The sequence below is a fragment of the Mytilus californianus genome, unplaced genomic scaffold (assembly GCF_021869535.1).
Source record: "Mytilus californianus isolate M0D057914Y unplaced genomic scaffold, xbMytCali1.0.p SCAF_1, whole genome shotgun sequence".
NCBI classification, from domain to species: domain Eukaryota; kingdom Metazoa; phylum Mollusca; class Bivalvia; order Mytilida; family Mytilidae; genus Mytilus; species Mytilus californianus.
The window spans coordinates 53,423,375-53,441,489 of NW_026262581.1; the positions used below are offsets into that span (position 1 = coordinate 53,423,375).

General features: G+C 30.7%; 1 protein-coding gene across 1 annotated transcript in view; it reads left to right on the forward strand.

The window, feature by feature from the left end:
• Nucleotides 1-18,115, forward strand: part of LOC127721093 (E3 ubiquitin-protein ligase rnf213-alpha-like) — a 160,901-nt gene that overhangs the window by 39,192 nt on the left and 103,594 nt on the right. The window contains exons 9-19 of the mRNA XM_052227777.1: nucleotides 1,650-1,786; nucleotides 2,136-2,210; nucleotides 4,039-4,157; nucleotides 5,404-5,545; nucleotides 7,226-7,424; nucleotides 7,955-8,198; nucleotides 9,587-9,733; nucleotides 10,362-10,633; nucleotides 12,215-12,383; nucleotides 14,338-14,468; nucleotides 15,637-15,834. Coding sequence (XP_052083737.1) covers nucleotides 1,650-1,786; nucleotides 2,136-2,210; nucleotides 4,039-4,157; nucleotides 5,404-5,545; nucleotides 7,226-7,424; nucleotides 7,955-8,198; nucleotides 9,587-9,733; nucleotides 10,362-10,633; nucleotides 12,215-12,383; nucleotides 14,338-14,468; nucleotides 15,637-15,834 — 1,833 coding nt within the window. The remainder of the gene's footprint in view (nucleotides 1-1,649; nucleotides 1,787-2,135; nucleotides 2,211-4,038; nucleotides 4,158-5,403; nucleotides 5,546-7,225; nucleotides 7,425-7,954; nucleotides 8,199-9,586; nucleotides 9,734-10,361; nucleotides 10,634-12,214; nucleotides 12,384-14,337; nucleotides 14,469-15,636; nucleotides 15,835-18,115) is intronic.

The window sequence follows — 18,115 nt, forward strand, 5'->3', positions numbered from 1 at the left end:
TTACCCTATTTTCGTTTAGAAAACTCTTTGAAAATGTGAATTGCATCATGGCATTCTAGTTTTTGACAAAGAGTTCATTATTTAACAGTGCATGTTTATATCCCCTGAATTTGTTCCACTCAGACACAGGACTAAATCCCAAAAGTTGTTGAAACTTAGTGGAATTTTGCTAATGGAATTTAAAAATAATTTCCCCATATGTAACATTAAAATTTCAATGATTAAAAACTGCTATTGTAGACTTTTTTTTAGAATAACAACGAAAATTGTACATGTAACCAAATTTATATTGGAGGATTGGTCAATTGATTTTTTTGGCATAAAACCTAATGGCAAATATTCCATGTATTATATTCAAGACAAACATTAAAGATCTTGTCATTGATGTGAAAAAGTTTTTTTAATCAATAGGCATGAAGACTAAAAAACATCTGACACTTCAATTTATCTTTTCTGGAAAAAAAATAGGAAATGCCTACTTACCTACCCACTGTCTCTACCTATGGGTAGGGTTTGGGCAAACCAAATTATTTTTAAGTGTGGCCCAACCAAATTTAATTCATATTTATAAAGAGTCTATAAAGTTTGAGTCTATTTAATAAAATATTCTCAGCTTTGGAGTCAAATCCATTTGACTCAATCCATCTCTGCAGTTAATCCAACAGCTTTGCTTCAGCCATCATTTTCTAGAACTGTTTTAACTACATGTATGCTCAGATCTTTCAGTAAAGAAAAATACAAAAAATTTTTGCAGGGACCACAGAAAAAACTTCATGAATATGTATATGACACAAAACATTACTATTTAGGAGTTGTAAGTGATTGACAATGCAGGGATGTGGATGGACATTTTGTTGTCACATTTGCAACGTGAATATTTCCACTCCTCTGCATTGTAAATCACTATCAACTCTTAAATTGTACTTTGAACATAAATGTCATAAATATTTTTTTAGAACTTTGAACTAAGGTAGATTCATGGTATACCGCCATCTTGGATTGTACAATCTCAGTACAAAAATGGTCTAGTTATTTGCCCAAATCTGCAAATTTGGAGACAGATTTGCAATTAAATGGTTAGATTGTTTATTTATATAAAGAAAACTTGGTAATTTATTGTATTTTTCAAAATATTTAAACAAATATCAAATTTTGTGTTTTTAGAATCATGTTTTTCATATTAGCCATTAAAGGGGAGATAACTCTTTTAGTATAAAATATATACTGGACTGATAGGGAAATTTTTAATTTTTACTTGTAGCAAGAAAACAAGTTCGGTGACACCATTTTTTCTTTTTATTTTCTTAAAACATATTATAAAACCTATCTTCTTACAATTTATTTCAAAATTCTATCTCATAGAATTTTTTTTATGCACACAAATGTGTTTTTTCATGAACAATCTAACCAAATTTGGGCAATTTCCAACCACTCATAGCTTGGGAAATAGCACGGTGACCCATACTTTTTATTATATTTTTGAAAAAAGCATAGTAAAATCTTCCTTTTGGCAAAGTATAAGAAAATTCTATCTCAAAAAGTATATACTTATGATCTTCCTTAAAATAACCAATTGTTTATAGGTTTATATGTGGAGAAATTAATATATTCCAAGGTGAATAAATTATTTATTATATATGTCTTTTTAGGGAAAATGCATTTGAACTGCTGCACACAGCCTTAAAGGAATTGTGGGAAAAGTTCCTGAACTCAATTTCATCTGGCGTTTCAGATTACTTAAGTATTGAACATCTTGGTCTGATTTTGAAAAGACTTGCTGAACAAGGTACTCACTTGGACATTATTTTGTTTTGGTCTGTAACTATCCTTGTGAAACATTTCCAAGCGTGTGAATTGAGCAAATTTTTCAAAAGGGATGACTTTTCTGACCCTTGAAGGTGAAATGAAGTTAATATGATACATATTTTTATCACTATTTGTTTTTAATGTTCAGTGTCTTATATTTACACACTAAAACATTCGAAACTTTTCTTTTTATTAACACAGAAGGTAAGATTTTGGACAACATTAACCTTGAAATTTAATTTATATCGTTTCTATAATGAAATGGCATACTACAAAATCTTGACCATATTCATGTTGCGCACATGCTGAAAAAATATTTCTTTTTTCAGAAACTGTTACCATTGAAAGGAGTTTCTTACCTTTCCTAAGGCCAGGAGAACCAAATCTACTCCTCTGTAATCAGAGTAAGTTACTGCATGCAAACTTAACAGGTGTTATTGGTAACTTATAAAATTTTTGCAAATGTTCAGGTCAGATTAGAATTTAAAACAAAATGCTATTAAATTTTTTTAAAAGTTTTTTATTTCTTTATATATCCAGTTTATTTTCTTAGTTACTATGAGTAACACCTCAACTATATTTTGACATGTTTTTCACAATTTAGGGAACAGTATTAAGTTTTGGTGCTGCTGAGGTCAGTTTCTCATTTACTAAAATTTTTCAACCATATTTGGTCTAATTTATAGAATTGTAAGTCATACCTGTTAATCCAACAGGTCAACTTGTCTTGACCTTATTTTAATGGTTCAATGATCAGTGTTAAGTTTTAGTGCCTAGGTCAGTTCTTCAGCTATCATGAGTTGTATGTAAACTGTATTTACTTCATATAATCTGTTTTTGACACATTGAATAACCCTGACCTTACTAATATGGTTCAAAGATGAAAGCTCATTTTTTTTTTAATGTAAATTTCTAAGTGGTCCAAGGACACAGTTATCGTCCTTTGGTTTTCGTTGTCTACGAATAAAGTCCCTAGTGTGAACAGTGTATAACTTGCATTTTTTTTTTATACACTTTCCCAATTTATTTCTTGATATTTTATGCACGAAATATTAAGTAAGGGGATGAAATTACATGTTAAAAAAATTTGGGTGCTGAATCTTTATGTTAAGTAGTGATTTGGTCCAGTTAAAAAAGGTTAAAAAATTAGAATGTCTGAAGCTGTCAAACTGAATTTTAGCACCCCTAAACATAGAATTGTCAATATTTTGAGTAAGAGCTGGTAGAAGTTTCTATAATTTTGATATTATTTGTATCAATAGTAGTACACTACACTGTAAAAATCTTTTTGTGATAGAGCAGGTGCGATTTTTTTAATTTGAATTTATTGTCTAAAAGAAATGCACTATGAAATAACTGTGTTCTCGGGCCAAGTGCCTTTGGGTAATATGCTGACAATATATTTTGTCAATAGAATTGCTTTCAAATTGTATGCTGTATTTGATTCTATTAAACTAGAAAAGGTAATGATTAAAAATACGAATTTACATGCCGTAGTTGAATTTATATCCTATTTTATTTCTAATTATTATACAAACTGTGAGAATTTTTGTTAGATTTTTTTTGTCAATAAATAAATATTTGATAGAAAAAACTCATCAAAGATACCAGGATTTTAATTTCTACACGTCAGACATGTGTCTACATAAGAATTATCAGTGGTTGTTAAAATTAAAACAGTTGGAAGACAAATCATTTATTAAATTGAAGAGCATTGAAAATTATGAACTTTGTTTACCTAATATGTCGACACAAAAGACAACAACACTCAAATTTTACAGCATGGTACTCGTTTTATTGGTCATCATATTTTACCAGCAAGCGTGGCATCTTCAGGACAAGTATATACATGAAATAAAACAGTGAAGTACAAATTTTGCGGTTATTGCAGTTAACCGGAAGTAATGTTACAATAATTAATGGTTGTTATGACGACGTTTTCCATAAACATAGAAAGTGAAAGTGAAATAAAAATAGTTTTAAGTTGAATAGAAAATGAAAGTAAGTCAATAAAGTTATAAACGGTGGTTGACTGCTATTCACACACATCTATATACAGTCTTATTGGAGGTTCCTAGTGGTATTGTTATAAATAAAAAAAAAAATATTTCCATTCTTGATTGTTAGATGAGGAAAATTTTGGATTATTTAGTTGGTTAGCTTTTACATAATTCTTGATTTATAAAACTGCAGTTTTCTTCTTTTACTTTATGATTTACATTGTTATTTTAGGTGAGATATACAACACTGTTTTATCAGTATACATGTATAATCATGGACCCAGAAATGACATGCCTTTACCTCAGTCAGATGAGGTCTTACTATGTACTCAAGACACAACATTAGATATGGTGAATATTTTTGCATAATTCTTTCAAAATTTTAAACTTGTTTTGTTTATTGAGCTTAGGCTAGGGTTTTTTAATTTGTTGGTTTACAGATTTTTCACATGAAAAAGTCAGGTCAGTCAGTCGAAAATTAGTTCCAAATATTATTGTTCAGCTGTTTTAAACATACAATGCATGCCATCTTCATATAATTTCGAAAAGGGGGGTACAAACAATAAAAAACAGCTCCAATTTACTTTTTATCAACTTTTAGGAAACATGGTGAATAATGATCTTCAAGCATGAAAATTAATAAATAAAAATTGCAAACACGTCGTACAAAAATAAGACTTTACCGTCCGTGTCAAAAACGAAGTAGACTCATCCACTGGAGAGACGAGGATATCGGTTTCATCATTTGTCATGCATTCCCATTTTTGATATCCAAATGGAGGAACATTTTTTTCAATCATTAAAACAAGAAAATTCCAAATTGTTTGTGAATATCTCTTACTCTTAACTTGACATCTTCCACGTTTGGACAAGTCCATTTCATGTACGAGATGATAAATCTTACGGAATTATGACAAAAAAGGAAAACGAACTTATTGTAATGGGTTTTTAACACGGGTTTCTATTTTTAGATACGTAAACCTACAGATAATATTTTTAGATTTTTATCCTTTACAACACAATGTGTAATAATTTCTGTTAATGTTTAATGCATTTAATTTCATAAAAAAGAATATCTTTGTTTATATTTCAGGGATAATGTATTTGTAAGGGTCGGTGGGAAGAAAAAAGCATGAAATGTCAATTTTATTTTTATTCTGCAAATCGAAAAATAGGGTCGGCGGATCCATAAACCAACAAATTAAAAAACCCTGGCCTTATGGTTTTGCTAATATAACTCCAATCCTTAATACAGAATACAAGTCTAACGATTGTTTGCCGATACTTCTAATTTAAATAATTATTTTGAATGAACTTTTTTTGGTGATACGTTTTTCAAGTATTAGAACTGCTGAACAGAATGATGTCATATTTGGTCATAAGCTTGGCAGTGATGTGTTGTAAGGTGTGATCACTTTTTGGATATGTCACACAACTAATTCTTGATTGCCTTGACTGAATATTTGAATATGATAAATGAACGTGGAATTTCTGTCGGACACCTTATTCTTCATTTCTAATGCTTTGAATTATAAGTAGTGGTATGCTTAGCATAACAATGTGTGCATTCTTGTTAAGTTTTATTTTACATTGTTAGGTAGAGGTTTTCTGGAGGAGATCTTTACTTGCAGAAAATAGCAAAATCTTTTGCTTAGTAAATGCTGAAAATTTGGACTATGATATTGCAGACAAGGCGGAAAGAAAATTACAGACTCTCATTACCAGCTTGAAAAACAAAGGTAATTGAAAATAAGAACTAACGGACCTTCTATTTGATGCAAACTTTTTAAAAAATCTGCAAGTTTAGGGTGTTGCCTGGATTTCATGGTTCACTGACTATGGAATTGTAATAGTGTGAGCTGGAGACACATCTTCATATTCCTATTTTTACAGATGTACACCTTGTCTGATTGTTTTTTAAAACTTTTATCTGCAGGGTTGAAATCTTGATGATAAGCTTTTTAACTATATGTCTCAATTACCTAGAAACCTAAGAAATATTTAAGCAACAGCCTGCACTTGTGTTATGAAGTTAACTATAATTGTGCTACCATCTTTTATTCCCAAAAAACATCAAATATCATTTGCTGAGAACAAAAAGTTTTGTTTCTAAAATTATTGCAGACATGTTATCAAAGCAGGTAATAGTATTTATTACCAAAGCAATACAGCTAATAGATCTATATAGGCATCAAAGCAGATAAGTATTTATGAATTATAGAATGTTAAAAAGATAGTACAAATGTTTACTCTTATGTGTTCTTAGAAAAGATTAAAAAACCCAAACAATATTTTATGGATCTGACATGGATATTTCTTACATATCAATTTTTTATCAATAGTCACACCTACATTTTTGCACTTGTTTGCCAATGTGTATTGAATATGAACAAGACATTTTTTGGAGACAAATTAAACCACTTTGTCAGTCCTTTCATCAGTCTGTTCAATCTACAAAATATTTTCGTCGTACTTTTCTCTACTTTAAATTTAGTCAGCAGCTTTAGAGTGATGAGTTGTAACCTGTGAGAACTTAACAAACCTGTCTAACTTCTACTTTCTGTTTGCCTATACTTTTAATATTTCAGTATGTTCAATGAACTTAAACATTTTCGCCACACAATTTCTCAAGTACTACTGAACAGAATGACTTCATATTTGGTAGACTCGTCGCTGCATGACAATGATGAGTTGTATCATGTGTGTGTGTGTGCTTTTTTTGGATCTGTGGGACATCTTCCTTATTGTCAATACTTTAAAACTTCAACATGTTGAATGAAAACAAATACTTTTGTCAAACTTTTCTCAAAAACTACTTCACAGAATGGCTTCATATTTGGACAGCAGATTGACAGTGCTGAGTTGTGATGTTTGGGTGCATTCTGAATGTGTCATACACCTTCCTGTTTGCGAATACTTTGAATTAATAGCAGGGATATGCTTAGCACCACAACAAGTTTTACTTTCATCTTTTGAACTGTTTTTTTACCATTTTGGAATTGGCAGGCGTACATCAATATCTTAAAAGTTCTTCAAAATAACTGAATAATTACAAAATCCTCCTTTGATTTAAATTTTGCTGATTAACAGTAAATGCCAAGTGAGGTTAATTGAGTAGTCAAGTGTAATGTCTACAATCAATGGGGGATACAAACTTGAGAACTATCATCTACTTTTGAAGTTGGTTTACTTCGTAACTATTGTTCCTTTTATAATAAGTTAAACTGTGTGAATAGTAGCTGCAGAACCGTAATTCTAATGATCCTTACTACTTTTTCTGATTTTTGTGGTCGGCAAATTGAAAAAAAAACAACATAAGGACCTATGTGAATGGTTCAGAAAACCTTTGTACATTACATTCTGTTAACCAATTCAATAATTATTTATACCATTCATAGAGCTGTTTTTGAATTTTTCAGGCACAATGTACAAGCTTGTAATTGTATGCTGCACAAACAGTGAAAAAAAATCTGTAATTGTCAGGTCTTTGAGTAAATTCTACAGACCTAATTTTCGCCTGCCAAGCCTTCAGAAAATTAATCAGTACCTGCTTAGAATGTTGAAAATCATCAAATCTGGATATCACGCAAGTTCTGCAGCTGTAGTAGATTTTGATGGGTAAGTTATTTTATATTCAATTGGGAAAAGAGAATATTTCAAGGGAGATGACTCTTCAGAACATTCTTTTAGTTCTGACAGTGAAACCACTGTAACGGAAACCCCTTTTGTACTAAATGTTTTGTTTTTTTCTTAGACTTGGGTAGAAAATGGTTCTATGATACACCTTTCTGTGTCTCACAGGCTTGAGTTTAACTTTGAAGTGCATTATTATTTATTGCCTGTGTAAGTAATGGTGATTCCAAAAAATACTTGTGCATAAGTACATAACCCTTATCTATCATTGTGATCAGTGGAATAGTAATCTGGAAATAATTAAATGTTTCATAAAAATCATTGCATAAAAAGTTTTAATCAAATGAAATAAACATTTTTTTGTTGGAAAGGGGAAGGTGAAATTTCCTTTTGATTGACATTAAATCCTTCAATTGCTTGATGAATTTTGATTCAACATTGATAGTACATTTAAGTATGAAATAACTCTAATTTGTTGAGAATATTTAATTAAGTACAAATACAATGTATTTCAGATGTACTGTAAGAGTTGTAAAGTCTAACAGAGCAGGTGTTGGAAAAACACTTTACCAAAAAAGAATGGTTGCAGAGCTCACAAGAAAAACACAAAGAGGTTATCTTCAGAGACCAAACAATTTAACCATTCCTTTACATAGCAAATCAGTTAATGTTGATGAAATAATGGAAGTACTTCTGAAAAGAATATTTCTACCAGGAAACCAACACCCAACAATATTTCACTTTGATATTTCTAGTGAGGTAACATTTTTTCTACATTTTCACATATACATCAACAAAAGATAAACTATGTTATTGTAGAAACCCAAAAATTCCTTCATAGATTAAACTTATGTAAAAGACATCATAAATGACACTTACATACATTTTTTTGTTACATCTTATTAAAACAAAGTTTTGGTAAATTTTTGACAGGAAGGTTGGGCAAATTACACCGCTTATCAATTTTATCAGCTGTCTAGTACCTGATTGTCAGCTAAAATAAAGCTTCTATTCAGATATTGTGACGTGGCTGATAATACCTGCTCAAGTCTCAAAGCTGTGATACGAGAATTACAGAGTGACTAAGCAGGGTAATATAGGTGAGGGGAAGGACGATAAAGGTCTTAATAGGCCATTCTTTTTGTCTGTTTTTAAGTTAATGTGATACAATATTAAAAACAGGCTGTTTTCAATCAATGATGAAAAAACAAATGCATTTACAACATCACAGAAAGGGTTGTCTTACTTATTTTGCTGAAATATACATAGATTTGGTCAATATTAAGATAGTTTTTTGACCAGCAAATAATGAGCACATGCAAGAACTAGCTAAATGGTTTACCACAATGCTTGTCAACATCTACAACACTTTCATGTAAATAATTTGTAGTACTTGCATGTGCTCAATGTTTCCCACTCACTAATATTTGTGAAAATACAAAAATACAAACATTTTGTCATGACTTTAAGCAAAATTGGAATTTTATTGTTATGAATATTCATTATATTTCAAAGATCTTACAGGTCAAACTTTGCACATACTTAACAATTATCCTTATGCAAAAATCAACTAAATGTTGGGGTAAAATTGTGTCCTTAGAACAACCCCTCCTTTGAGGAGTTACAGACCAACTTTTAGTTTTGTTCCTGTTGAGCAACTTTTACAGAAGATATGGTCATAATTGTAGAATATTAAAAGTTCCTAAAAATTATCAGTTTTCTCCACTTGTATGCTTATGTCTGTTATGCCTAAATCTATTGATTAGATGTTTAGTATATAGTCAAACATTTTTATTTGTGAAATTGTGTCCCCTGAACATACAAAATTTGTTCGAAAATATCAGTTTTCCAAGGGAAAAAAAAACTTGCTTCTGGTGATTTTAGATTGGGCTGTTTGTTGTTTTAAAATATATTCACATCTTTTTAGAAGTATTCTGACCTGATTTTTGATTAGATTTAATTCCCAATTACATTATGAGTAACAACCTTTTCCTAATATGAACTGAAAATTTACCATTACCTTCCTCTTAATCAAATGCTTGTGTATAAACTTGTCCAGTGTTCCTGTTGGTAGGGGACATTATATTGCATATACAATACCCTCAAAGATTGCTTATTATTGATGAAGTTAATATTGTTTTTTTAAGGTTCAGGATGGAGTGGATTCATTTTTATTCCAGCTGCTTGTGTTAGGAAGCCTTACCACTAGTTATGGATATGTTTGGAGGAAGTCTGTTATGGATTATTATATCATTGAGTCTTTGAATGTTTTAGTCCGAGATCCTTTCACCCAGGTTATTATTTTACAGTAATTCTGGCATTTTTCAAGCTTAACAATTATTAAATTACTTGACCAAGAATTTAAATGTCAATGCACACTAGAGTTCTATTAATATTGTTTTGTCAAGAGTTAAATATTTTCAATGTTTAAAATCTTGCATTAGTTATTCTTTTTAATTTGGTGACATTTGATGAATCTAAAGTAGAAAGGAACTTCATTTTCTAAGGCATTCTTACTTCATTTTGAAATAACTTTGTTAACATCTTAAAACAACTTGAGTGAAAATACAGGATTAATTTAACATTTGTAATATCAAGAGAAACCAATGTATTTAATTTCAATAAATGTAATAATTTATTGAAGACTGAAATATTTACAATGAGAAACTGTAAACCACCCTTCACAATGGATTATTTGTTAAATGTTCAATTCTTATTATTAAAAAGTTAAAAAGAGGCTGAACTGAAATGAAATTGATCTAAGCATTTAATTAACATATTAATTATAGATGAATATTTATAGTGTGACCATATTATATATATCTTCATATTGTGACCTTGGACTTTAAAAGAATTTAAACTTGTTTGTATAAGTCCATCAAGTTGCTGTTTCATTTCTGTAACTGTGTTATTGTTTTGCAGGGAAGAGACCTGAAATATCTGCATAATTTTTTACAAGTGTTACCTCATGTGATGTGCAGGTCTCCGAAAGAAAGCCTCATAATTCTACGTGGAAGAAGACCTCCAGACTTTTCAGAACATGACAGACTATTTGATACTAAAGAATACCAAAGTTCTATCTTCCAAATACCCTATAAGTGCCTTAAAGGGCTTGATGTCAATAATAGATCAGATGCTGACCGTCCCATTAATCCAGATGACGAAAAAAAGAATTGCCTTCTGACCCTTCTAAGGTTCATTTTATTGCAATGTTTAAGTAGCTTATTGCCTAAGATAAATATTTCAAACATGTTTGCAGAAAATGTAGAAATGCTGTAAAATACCCAATTGGTACCTTTGCAATAATTTAGAACAATTTTTTTCGAGCCTTCGACTTTAGTCGAAAAAGCGAGACATAGCGATCCTACATTCCGTCACCATCGTCGTCGTCATTGACGGCGTCCACAAATATTCACTCTGTGGTTAAAATTTTTGAAATTTTAATAACTTTCTTAAACTATCCTGGATTTCTACCAAACTTGGACAGAAGCTTGTTTATGATCATAAGATAGTATCAAGAAGTAAATTTTGTAAAAATAAAATTCCATTTTTTCCGTATTTTACTTATAAATGGACTTAGTTTTTCTGCTGGGAAATATTACATTCACTCTGTGGTTAAAGTTTTTAAAATTTTAATAACTTTCTTAAACTATCCTGGGTTTCTACCAAACTTGGACAGAAGCTTGTTTGTGATCATAAGATAGTATCCAGAAGTAAATTTTGTAAAAAAATATATCCATTTTTTCCTTATTTAATTTTAAATGGACTTAGATTTTCTGCCAGGAAGCAACATATTCACTCTGTGGTTAAAGTTTTTTAAATTTAATTAACTTTCTTATACTATTTTGGATTTATACCAAATTTGGACAGAAGCTTGTTTATGATCAAAAGCTAGTATCTAGAAGGAAATTTAAAAAAAAAAGTAAATCCATTTTTTCCGTATTTTACTTTTAAATGGACTTAGATTTTCTGCCAGGAAACAACACATTCACTCTGTGGTTAAAGTTTTTAAAATTTTAATAACTTTCTTATACTATTTTGGATTTGTACCAAACTTGGACAGAAGCTTGTTTATGATAAAATGCTAGTATCTAGAAGGAAATTTTGTTTTCTTCCAGTTAACATTACATTCAGTCTGCAGTAAAAGTTTTTAAATATTTATTAGATTCATAAACTATCCTGGATTTTTACCAAACTTGGACAAAAGCTTCTTACAATCAAAAGACAGTTTCAAGAGGAATATTTTTATTGATTTACCTCCTCATTTTTGTTGAGCCTGCGATTAACAGAAAAAGTAGGCGGGACACTGGGTTCTGCAGAACCCTTGCGAATTTTATTTAAAGAAAAATGAAACTTATATGGATGTACATGTGATAACACTCCAATGAAGTAGTAAAGAAAATATGTTCTGTTTAAATAGTAAGACAGCAATCCAACAACAATAAGTTTACGTTATGATTATACAGATAATTTTTATAATGGTCCCTCAACCTAAGGCTATTTATCATTATGTTCCCCAGGTATAAGGTCCAGTTTGAGCCCAAATTCAAACTTTGAAAATTGTTACAAAATACAAAATATTGTGATTTGAAGTGAAATTTGTTAATGTCTTGCAAAGAAGGAGAAATATAACAATTGTTAAAATTTCTTATCTGGCTTTTCTCCTAAAGATCATTTTATGTGATCTTTTTTTATTGCATCAAAGTGGCAAACAATTCAAACCTATATTTCTAACTGTAGAATACAGTATTAATACTTTTCATGTATTTTTGTAGATATTGTGGAGTGGAAGATCCTTCATGGTCAGAGTTGCATCACTTTGTTAGTTTTCTAAATGCCCAGTTGCAGGATTTTAAGGTTTCAGTATTCTGTAGTGCAGCTGCACAACCAGATCTACCAGGATTTCAGAAGTTTGTTTTAAGATTTCTCATACAGATGTCTAGGGTAGGTAACACTAGTTTTTATAGTGTTGTTTATATGTAATGTGAATCTACAGCATAAGATAATCTAATAAAGGAAGCAATTACAAATAAACTTTTACTAAAAATATTCTCTATTGGGCTTATCACTATGTTTATTGAAACCAATTAAATTTCAGAGTTTATGTCATTCTTAATTTTGATTTAAAAACTTGGAAAGGATACTGTCTAGTTTTTGTTGTTTCGTCTGCGACGAAAGTCGCAGTATGCGAGACTTAGGTATTACTATCTGGCGGTGGCGGAGATGTAAACTATTTGTATAAATCTTTATATTTCAGAAGGTAGAGGACCTGGATGTTTCATACCTTTTATGCAGATATCTTATGTTACAAAGTGTCTGTCTGCCATATGTCCATTGTCCTTGACCTCATTTTCATGGTTCAGGGTCTGCTTGAAAAAAAAAAAGTTTTTTTGTCATGTGAATTTCTCACTTATCATGAGTAATAAGATAACTATATTTGGTATAGTGGTTCCTTGCAATGACTACATATCTGTCAGAGGGCCTTGACCTCATTTCATAGATCAGTGATCAAGATTAAAGTAGGTCAACTATATTTGGTGTATGGATTGATTGTAAGGTGCACATGTCTGTCTGGCAGGTATCATCTGACCTTGACCACATTTTCATGGTTCATTGGTCAATGACAATATTTTGTGTTTTGGTCTGTTTTTTCAAATACTAGTAGCAATAGGTCAGCTATATTTGGTGTATGGAATAGTTCTAAGGTGTACATTTCCGTCTGGCAGGTATTATCTGACCTTGACCTCATTTTCATAGTTCATTGGTCAATGTTTAGTTTCTGTAGTTTGGTCCTCTTCTGAGATACTATAAGTAATAGGTCAACTATATTTGTGTATGAAATGATTGTAAGGTTTACATATCTGTCTGGCAGGGTTCATGTGACCTTAACCTCATTTTCATGTTTCATTGGTCAATATTTAGTTTTCCTGGTTAAGCCTCTCTCTTAGATATTATGAGCAATATGTTAACTGTATTTGGTGCATGGAAAGATTATAAGGTGTACATGTCTGTCTAGCAGGTATCTTCTGACCTTGACCTCATTTTCAGGTTCATTGGGCAATGTTAAATTTCACAGTGTGGTTTCTTTGTTTGATACTATAAGCAAAATGTAACCTATATTTGGTTTATTTGACCTTGACCTTACTGTCGTCGATCATTGATAATGTTAAGCTTATGAGATACTTGCAGTAAAACCTTTATTTTCAAGTCTTTCAAAATTAATTCAATCATGGTCAGACTGGCGAGACATTTCAGCGTGTGCACTCTTGTTTAGTTTAAGAGAAACTGCATTATTTTTTTTTTAACAGATGTAACAGATTTATAATTGGAACCTATTTATCATGTTTAAAACCTGAATAACAAATATGTATGATGTACAGTCAATATATTGCATTTGCATTTGCCTTGTATTTTATTATTAAAATCAGTCGAAAATTTGTAATATTTTTTTTTTCTGAAACAATTTTGAAAATTTGAAATGTTATTGATGATCATTCTTTCATGAAAATTTACCAATGACAATATTGATTAAAAGTTGTTTTATGCAGTTTTGACACAAGTCATTTATTTGGCAGAAAAATACATATTCAGAATCAAAACGAATAGACTTATGATGTGCCGACCAGGTGTTTGTGTTAGTTTTAGATCATTTGAATATTAAACCTATTTATTTCCAGCATTTTTATCTTTATTTAACATATAATGTATACAATAAATTCAGTGATCAGAATTAAAAGGGGTACTTAGTGTTTGTCTGACTTTTGGTGTAGATGGCATTTCGCATTTGGCCTTCCATGACACTGTAGCATGCTTTCATATTATGCATTAGTGTATAAGACCATAATATTAAGAGCAGTGATAAAGAATTGGTTGAAAATCTTTGGGCACTTTTTTCCAGGATTTCTCAACAAGATCACTAGCAATAAGTGAAGAATCCCCAACGTGCCATGTGGTAAGCAGAGGAGACAATAATGAGGACAATGATGATATTATACAGCAATATCAGATAAGACATAAGTGGGAAGCAAGGTATCATGTTGTTATCTAAATTGGTCAAATTTCAAGATAACTGGTTAGAGTATTAAAATTTATTATAATAAAAAATGCTTGATTAAAAAAATCCATTTGGGTATTTGATAGTAAAATTTTAGAAACAATGAATCAGTCATTATGGCCCATTCTAAGTGAAACTGGAGGTTTGCAGTGTTTTTTTTGGGGATAACCATTGCACAAAGTGTATGAATGACTTTAATAAAAATTACAAATCTTTAGGAATCAATTATGATACTTATGATTTTGAATAAAGAGATATAAACCAAAAATTTAAGTTGATGATATATTAGGAATTAATCTTTGTTTCTGATACAGGATTTCTTCTGACACTCAAATGTCAGTAATTCAGAATAATTTTAAATTCATAATTTTAAAATGCTTTAATGTGACTGATAATCATTCATCAAAGGTAATTTGACATGGAATATTAACCTACTTTACAATAAACATCTTATCTTTTACCTTTAAAATTTTCAAGTCTAAATTGTTGATAGCTTAGGCTGAGAAAGTATTAGTTAATATTCCCTAAGGGCTTAATGCATAACAGTTATTTAGAAGAGCTCTGCTGATAGTTATACAATACAAATATGACATAAAGACATCGCTCTCAGGAATTAGTAACATATGATTGAAAAATGCAAAGTCTAACAAAAGAGTGTTGAAAATGAAGTAACTTGGTAAATTTTAAAATTTGGAATTTGACTGATATTTGGTATTTTGATTTCAGTCATTTGACTATTTTATATCAGTCATGACTCCAGGCAAATATGATTTTGTCAAGGCCCTTGATTTGGTTAGAGAGTCCCCTTAAACAGGTGTCCGACTAACAAGTGAAAATGTAAGTCTTCAGGGAGATTCAGAGCAGCAATTAAAATATGTTTTATGTTAGATCAGAGCAGTTCTGATAGTATCAAGGTCTTTTTTTTAACTTTAAATAGTAGTTCCATAGGAATCCCAAACCTGTCACTATATCCCTATGATCAAATGAAGGTACAGGAGAGGCACAAAGTAAGGTGAATTAAGGGCAAGTTGCCTTGTATTTATTTCATAAAGAATGTTTTTGCATAAATCTTATATTTGTTGTTTAAATAATTAAAAATGTGTATCAGAAGGTTACTCAAATATTTTCTTTTTTTAATTCCAGACCTCATCCATACTTATTTTTTAACCCAGACCATCACAGTATGACCTTTCTGGGTTTTTATATAGATAAGGCAACAGGAAATCTTATTGATCAGCAAACAGGAAAAATACTAGAACAAAACATTATGGACCAAAACTTATTTGAATCGTTAAAGAGAAACGACGTTAATTTGGAAGAGAATTTTGATGCCCTACCAAGGTAATATTTTATTTTGTTTCTCACTTTTTTAGTGTTGTCAGTAGAAAGTTGCCTGTTTTACACATATTTGTAAAGTTCTATTATACAAGAAATTTTTTCACAGATCTCACAACTAACAAAATCAATCCAGTTTGGTTAACATACATTTGTTTAGAAATACAAGTTCTGTACAAATGGGTCATTTCCTTCAAATTCTGTCTTGACTAGTTTATATATGGTTGTGCAATGTATTTTCTGAGTGGGCTAAATTTCAATAACCTTGTCCATCCATTTGTCCAACAAATATTTTTGTCACACTTTTATCAGTATTTGTTGAACAGAATGACTTCACAATAGAGACAATCATTATCACTGTGATTATTAGCCAATCAAAATGGGTATTTCTCTTGATTACGTTTTCATCTCCTGATGAATGGGGCATTGTAAACATGCAAACCTTCAAACTTCTTTGGAACTTTAGAGTTGAATTCCTCTGTCTGTATGTCAGAATTGTAGAAATCATGATCATGGTGGATGCATTTTCATTTGCATGAGGGTTCTTATGGCTCCTTGGAAGAACAGTGTGCATAAGAAGAAAAGTGTGGCTGATTGACAAATTCAATGATAGGGATATCACATGCCTTTTGCAAAGCCTACAATATAGACCAATATATGACGATGGCGGCCTGAATGACCTTTTAAAGTATACAAGAACTATTAACTTCATGAGAAGTCCTGATTGTTCAGAACATTACCAAGTCTATCAGTTACTTCTGTGTACGACCAGATGATGAACAACTTGAAGACGGTCAAGCAAGAATGTGCAGTTTATACAAAATAACTGTTCAAAGACATTTTCATTAATGTGAGCATGTTAAGTTAAATCTGACTATCAAAATATGAATCAGGTTTAATACAAGTCAATGATGTGTGGTTTCTCTGATACAATTTGAGTTGCAGTGCTGTCATGAACATATTAAATAGAAGCTAATGAACACATCCTACAAAAAGAAAATATTTTGCTGGTTTTCCTGCTAATTGTTCCATCTTTTCTACACAGTAATATAAGTACAAGAATCAAGTACATAAAATGAAGAGAGGGCTTATTACCTCAACATTAGTATACCTTAAGATAAAAAAAAATTTATCACTGGTTGTTCAAAAATTTCACTCATCCCCCAAGAATTTCTGGGGATAAACTGTTGAATTTCATACAAAATTCATTCCACCACCAATTCAACATCAACACTACAAGGCTACCTTCCTAGCCCCCATAAAACAAGTGTTTCATTCTCTCTTATTTTGGAGCTTATGTTCCAATTGGATTGGTGTATTGTCAAGCCAGGAGTCTTTACTTTGCTGCTTTTCAGTATGCACATAGGCTTTTGGTTTCGGCATGGAGCAAAATTTTAATTTTTAGCTGAGTAGATTCCCCAAAGGCAAACTAGTTATGAATATCCAGTAATAAAAGTTTTATTTCACTTATTAACTATGTTTCAATCAAATCTGGATACTACTGGCAAGCTAAACATTATGTTAAACAAATTTTGATATGAGCACTAAATGCTTAAATTTCACATATCCTGAATTCATTGGGGAATTCTTAAATTGATCAGGAATAATTAAAATATTGTCAAATTGCTATGAACTCATTATGTGTGACTTTGAGGATTTTGTTTATTGACACATATCTCAGTATAAGTTAGATATGAGGGCAGAGACTTACATACAAAAGCTGGTTTAAGGTCAGGTCAAATGTTGGATATTGAAGGCAGAGACTTATATACAAAGCTGGTTAAATAAGGTCAGGTCAAATGTTATTCATGATGAACCTGTTTCTCTGGATGATTAGTCAGGTGTCAGATACAATTCATTATACTTAGCACACTTACACACTTAAACAGGATAAAACAGGTTACATAAGACAATCAAATATAACACACTAGTATTGACAACACATAAAAGTACTAAAGGATAGAATCAACAAATATAGAAAAATGACAATTAAACATATTCTGGACTATATCAGAGAATTTTGTATACCTTGAGATAATAAAAAGAAACATGACACCATTTCTAGAGTAAAAGAATAGTGCACACAAAAAACACTCCCAAAACATATTGTTGCACACTAAAATTCCCATAGAGATTTTCAAAAGTTGGCATGTAAGGACTTCACATTTGGCCCGCAGCTTGACAATGATGAGTTATAATATGTGAGCACTTGTTATATCTGTCAGATATCTACTTCCTGTTTGCCAATATTTTGAATTTTTCAATATTTTTAATTAACTTAAAAATT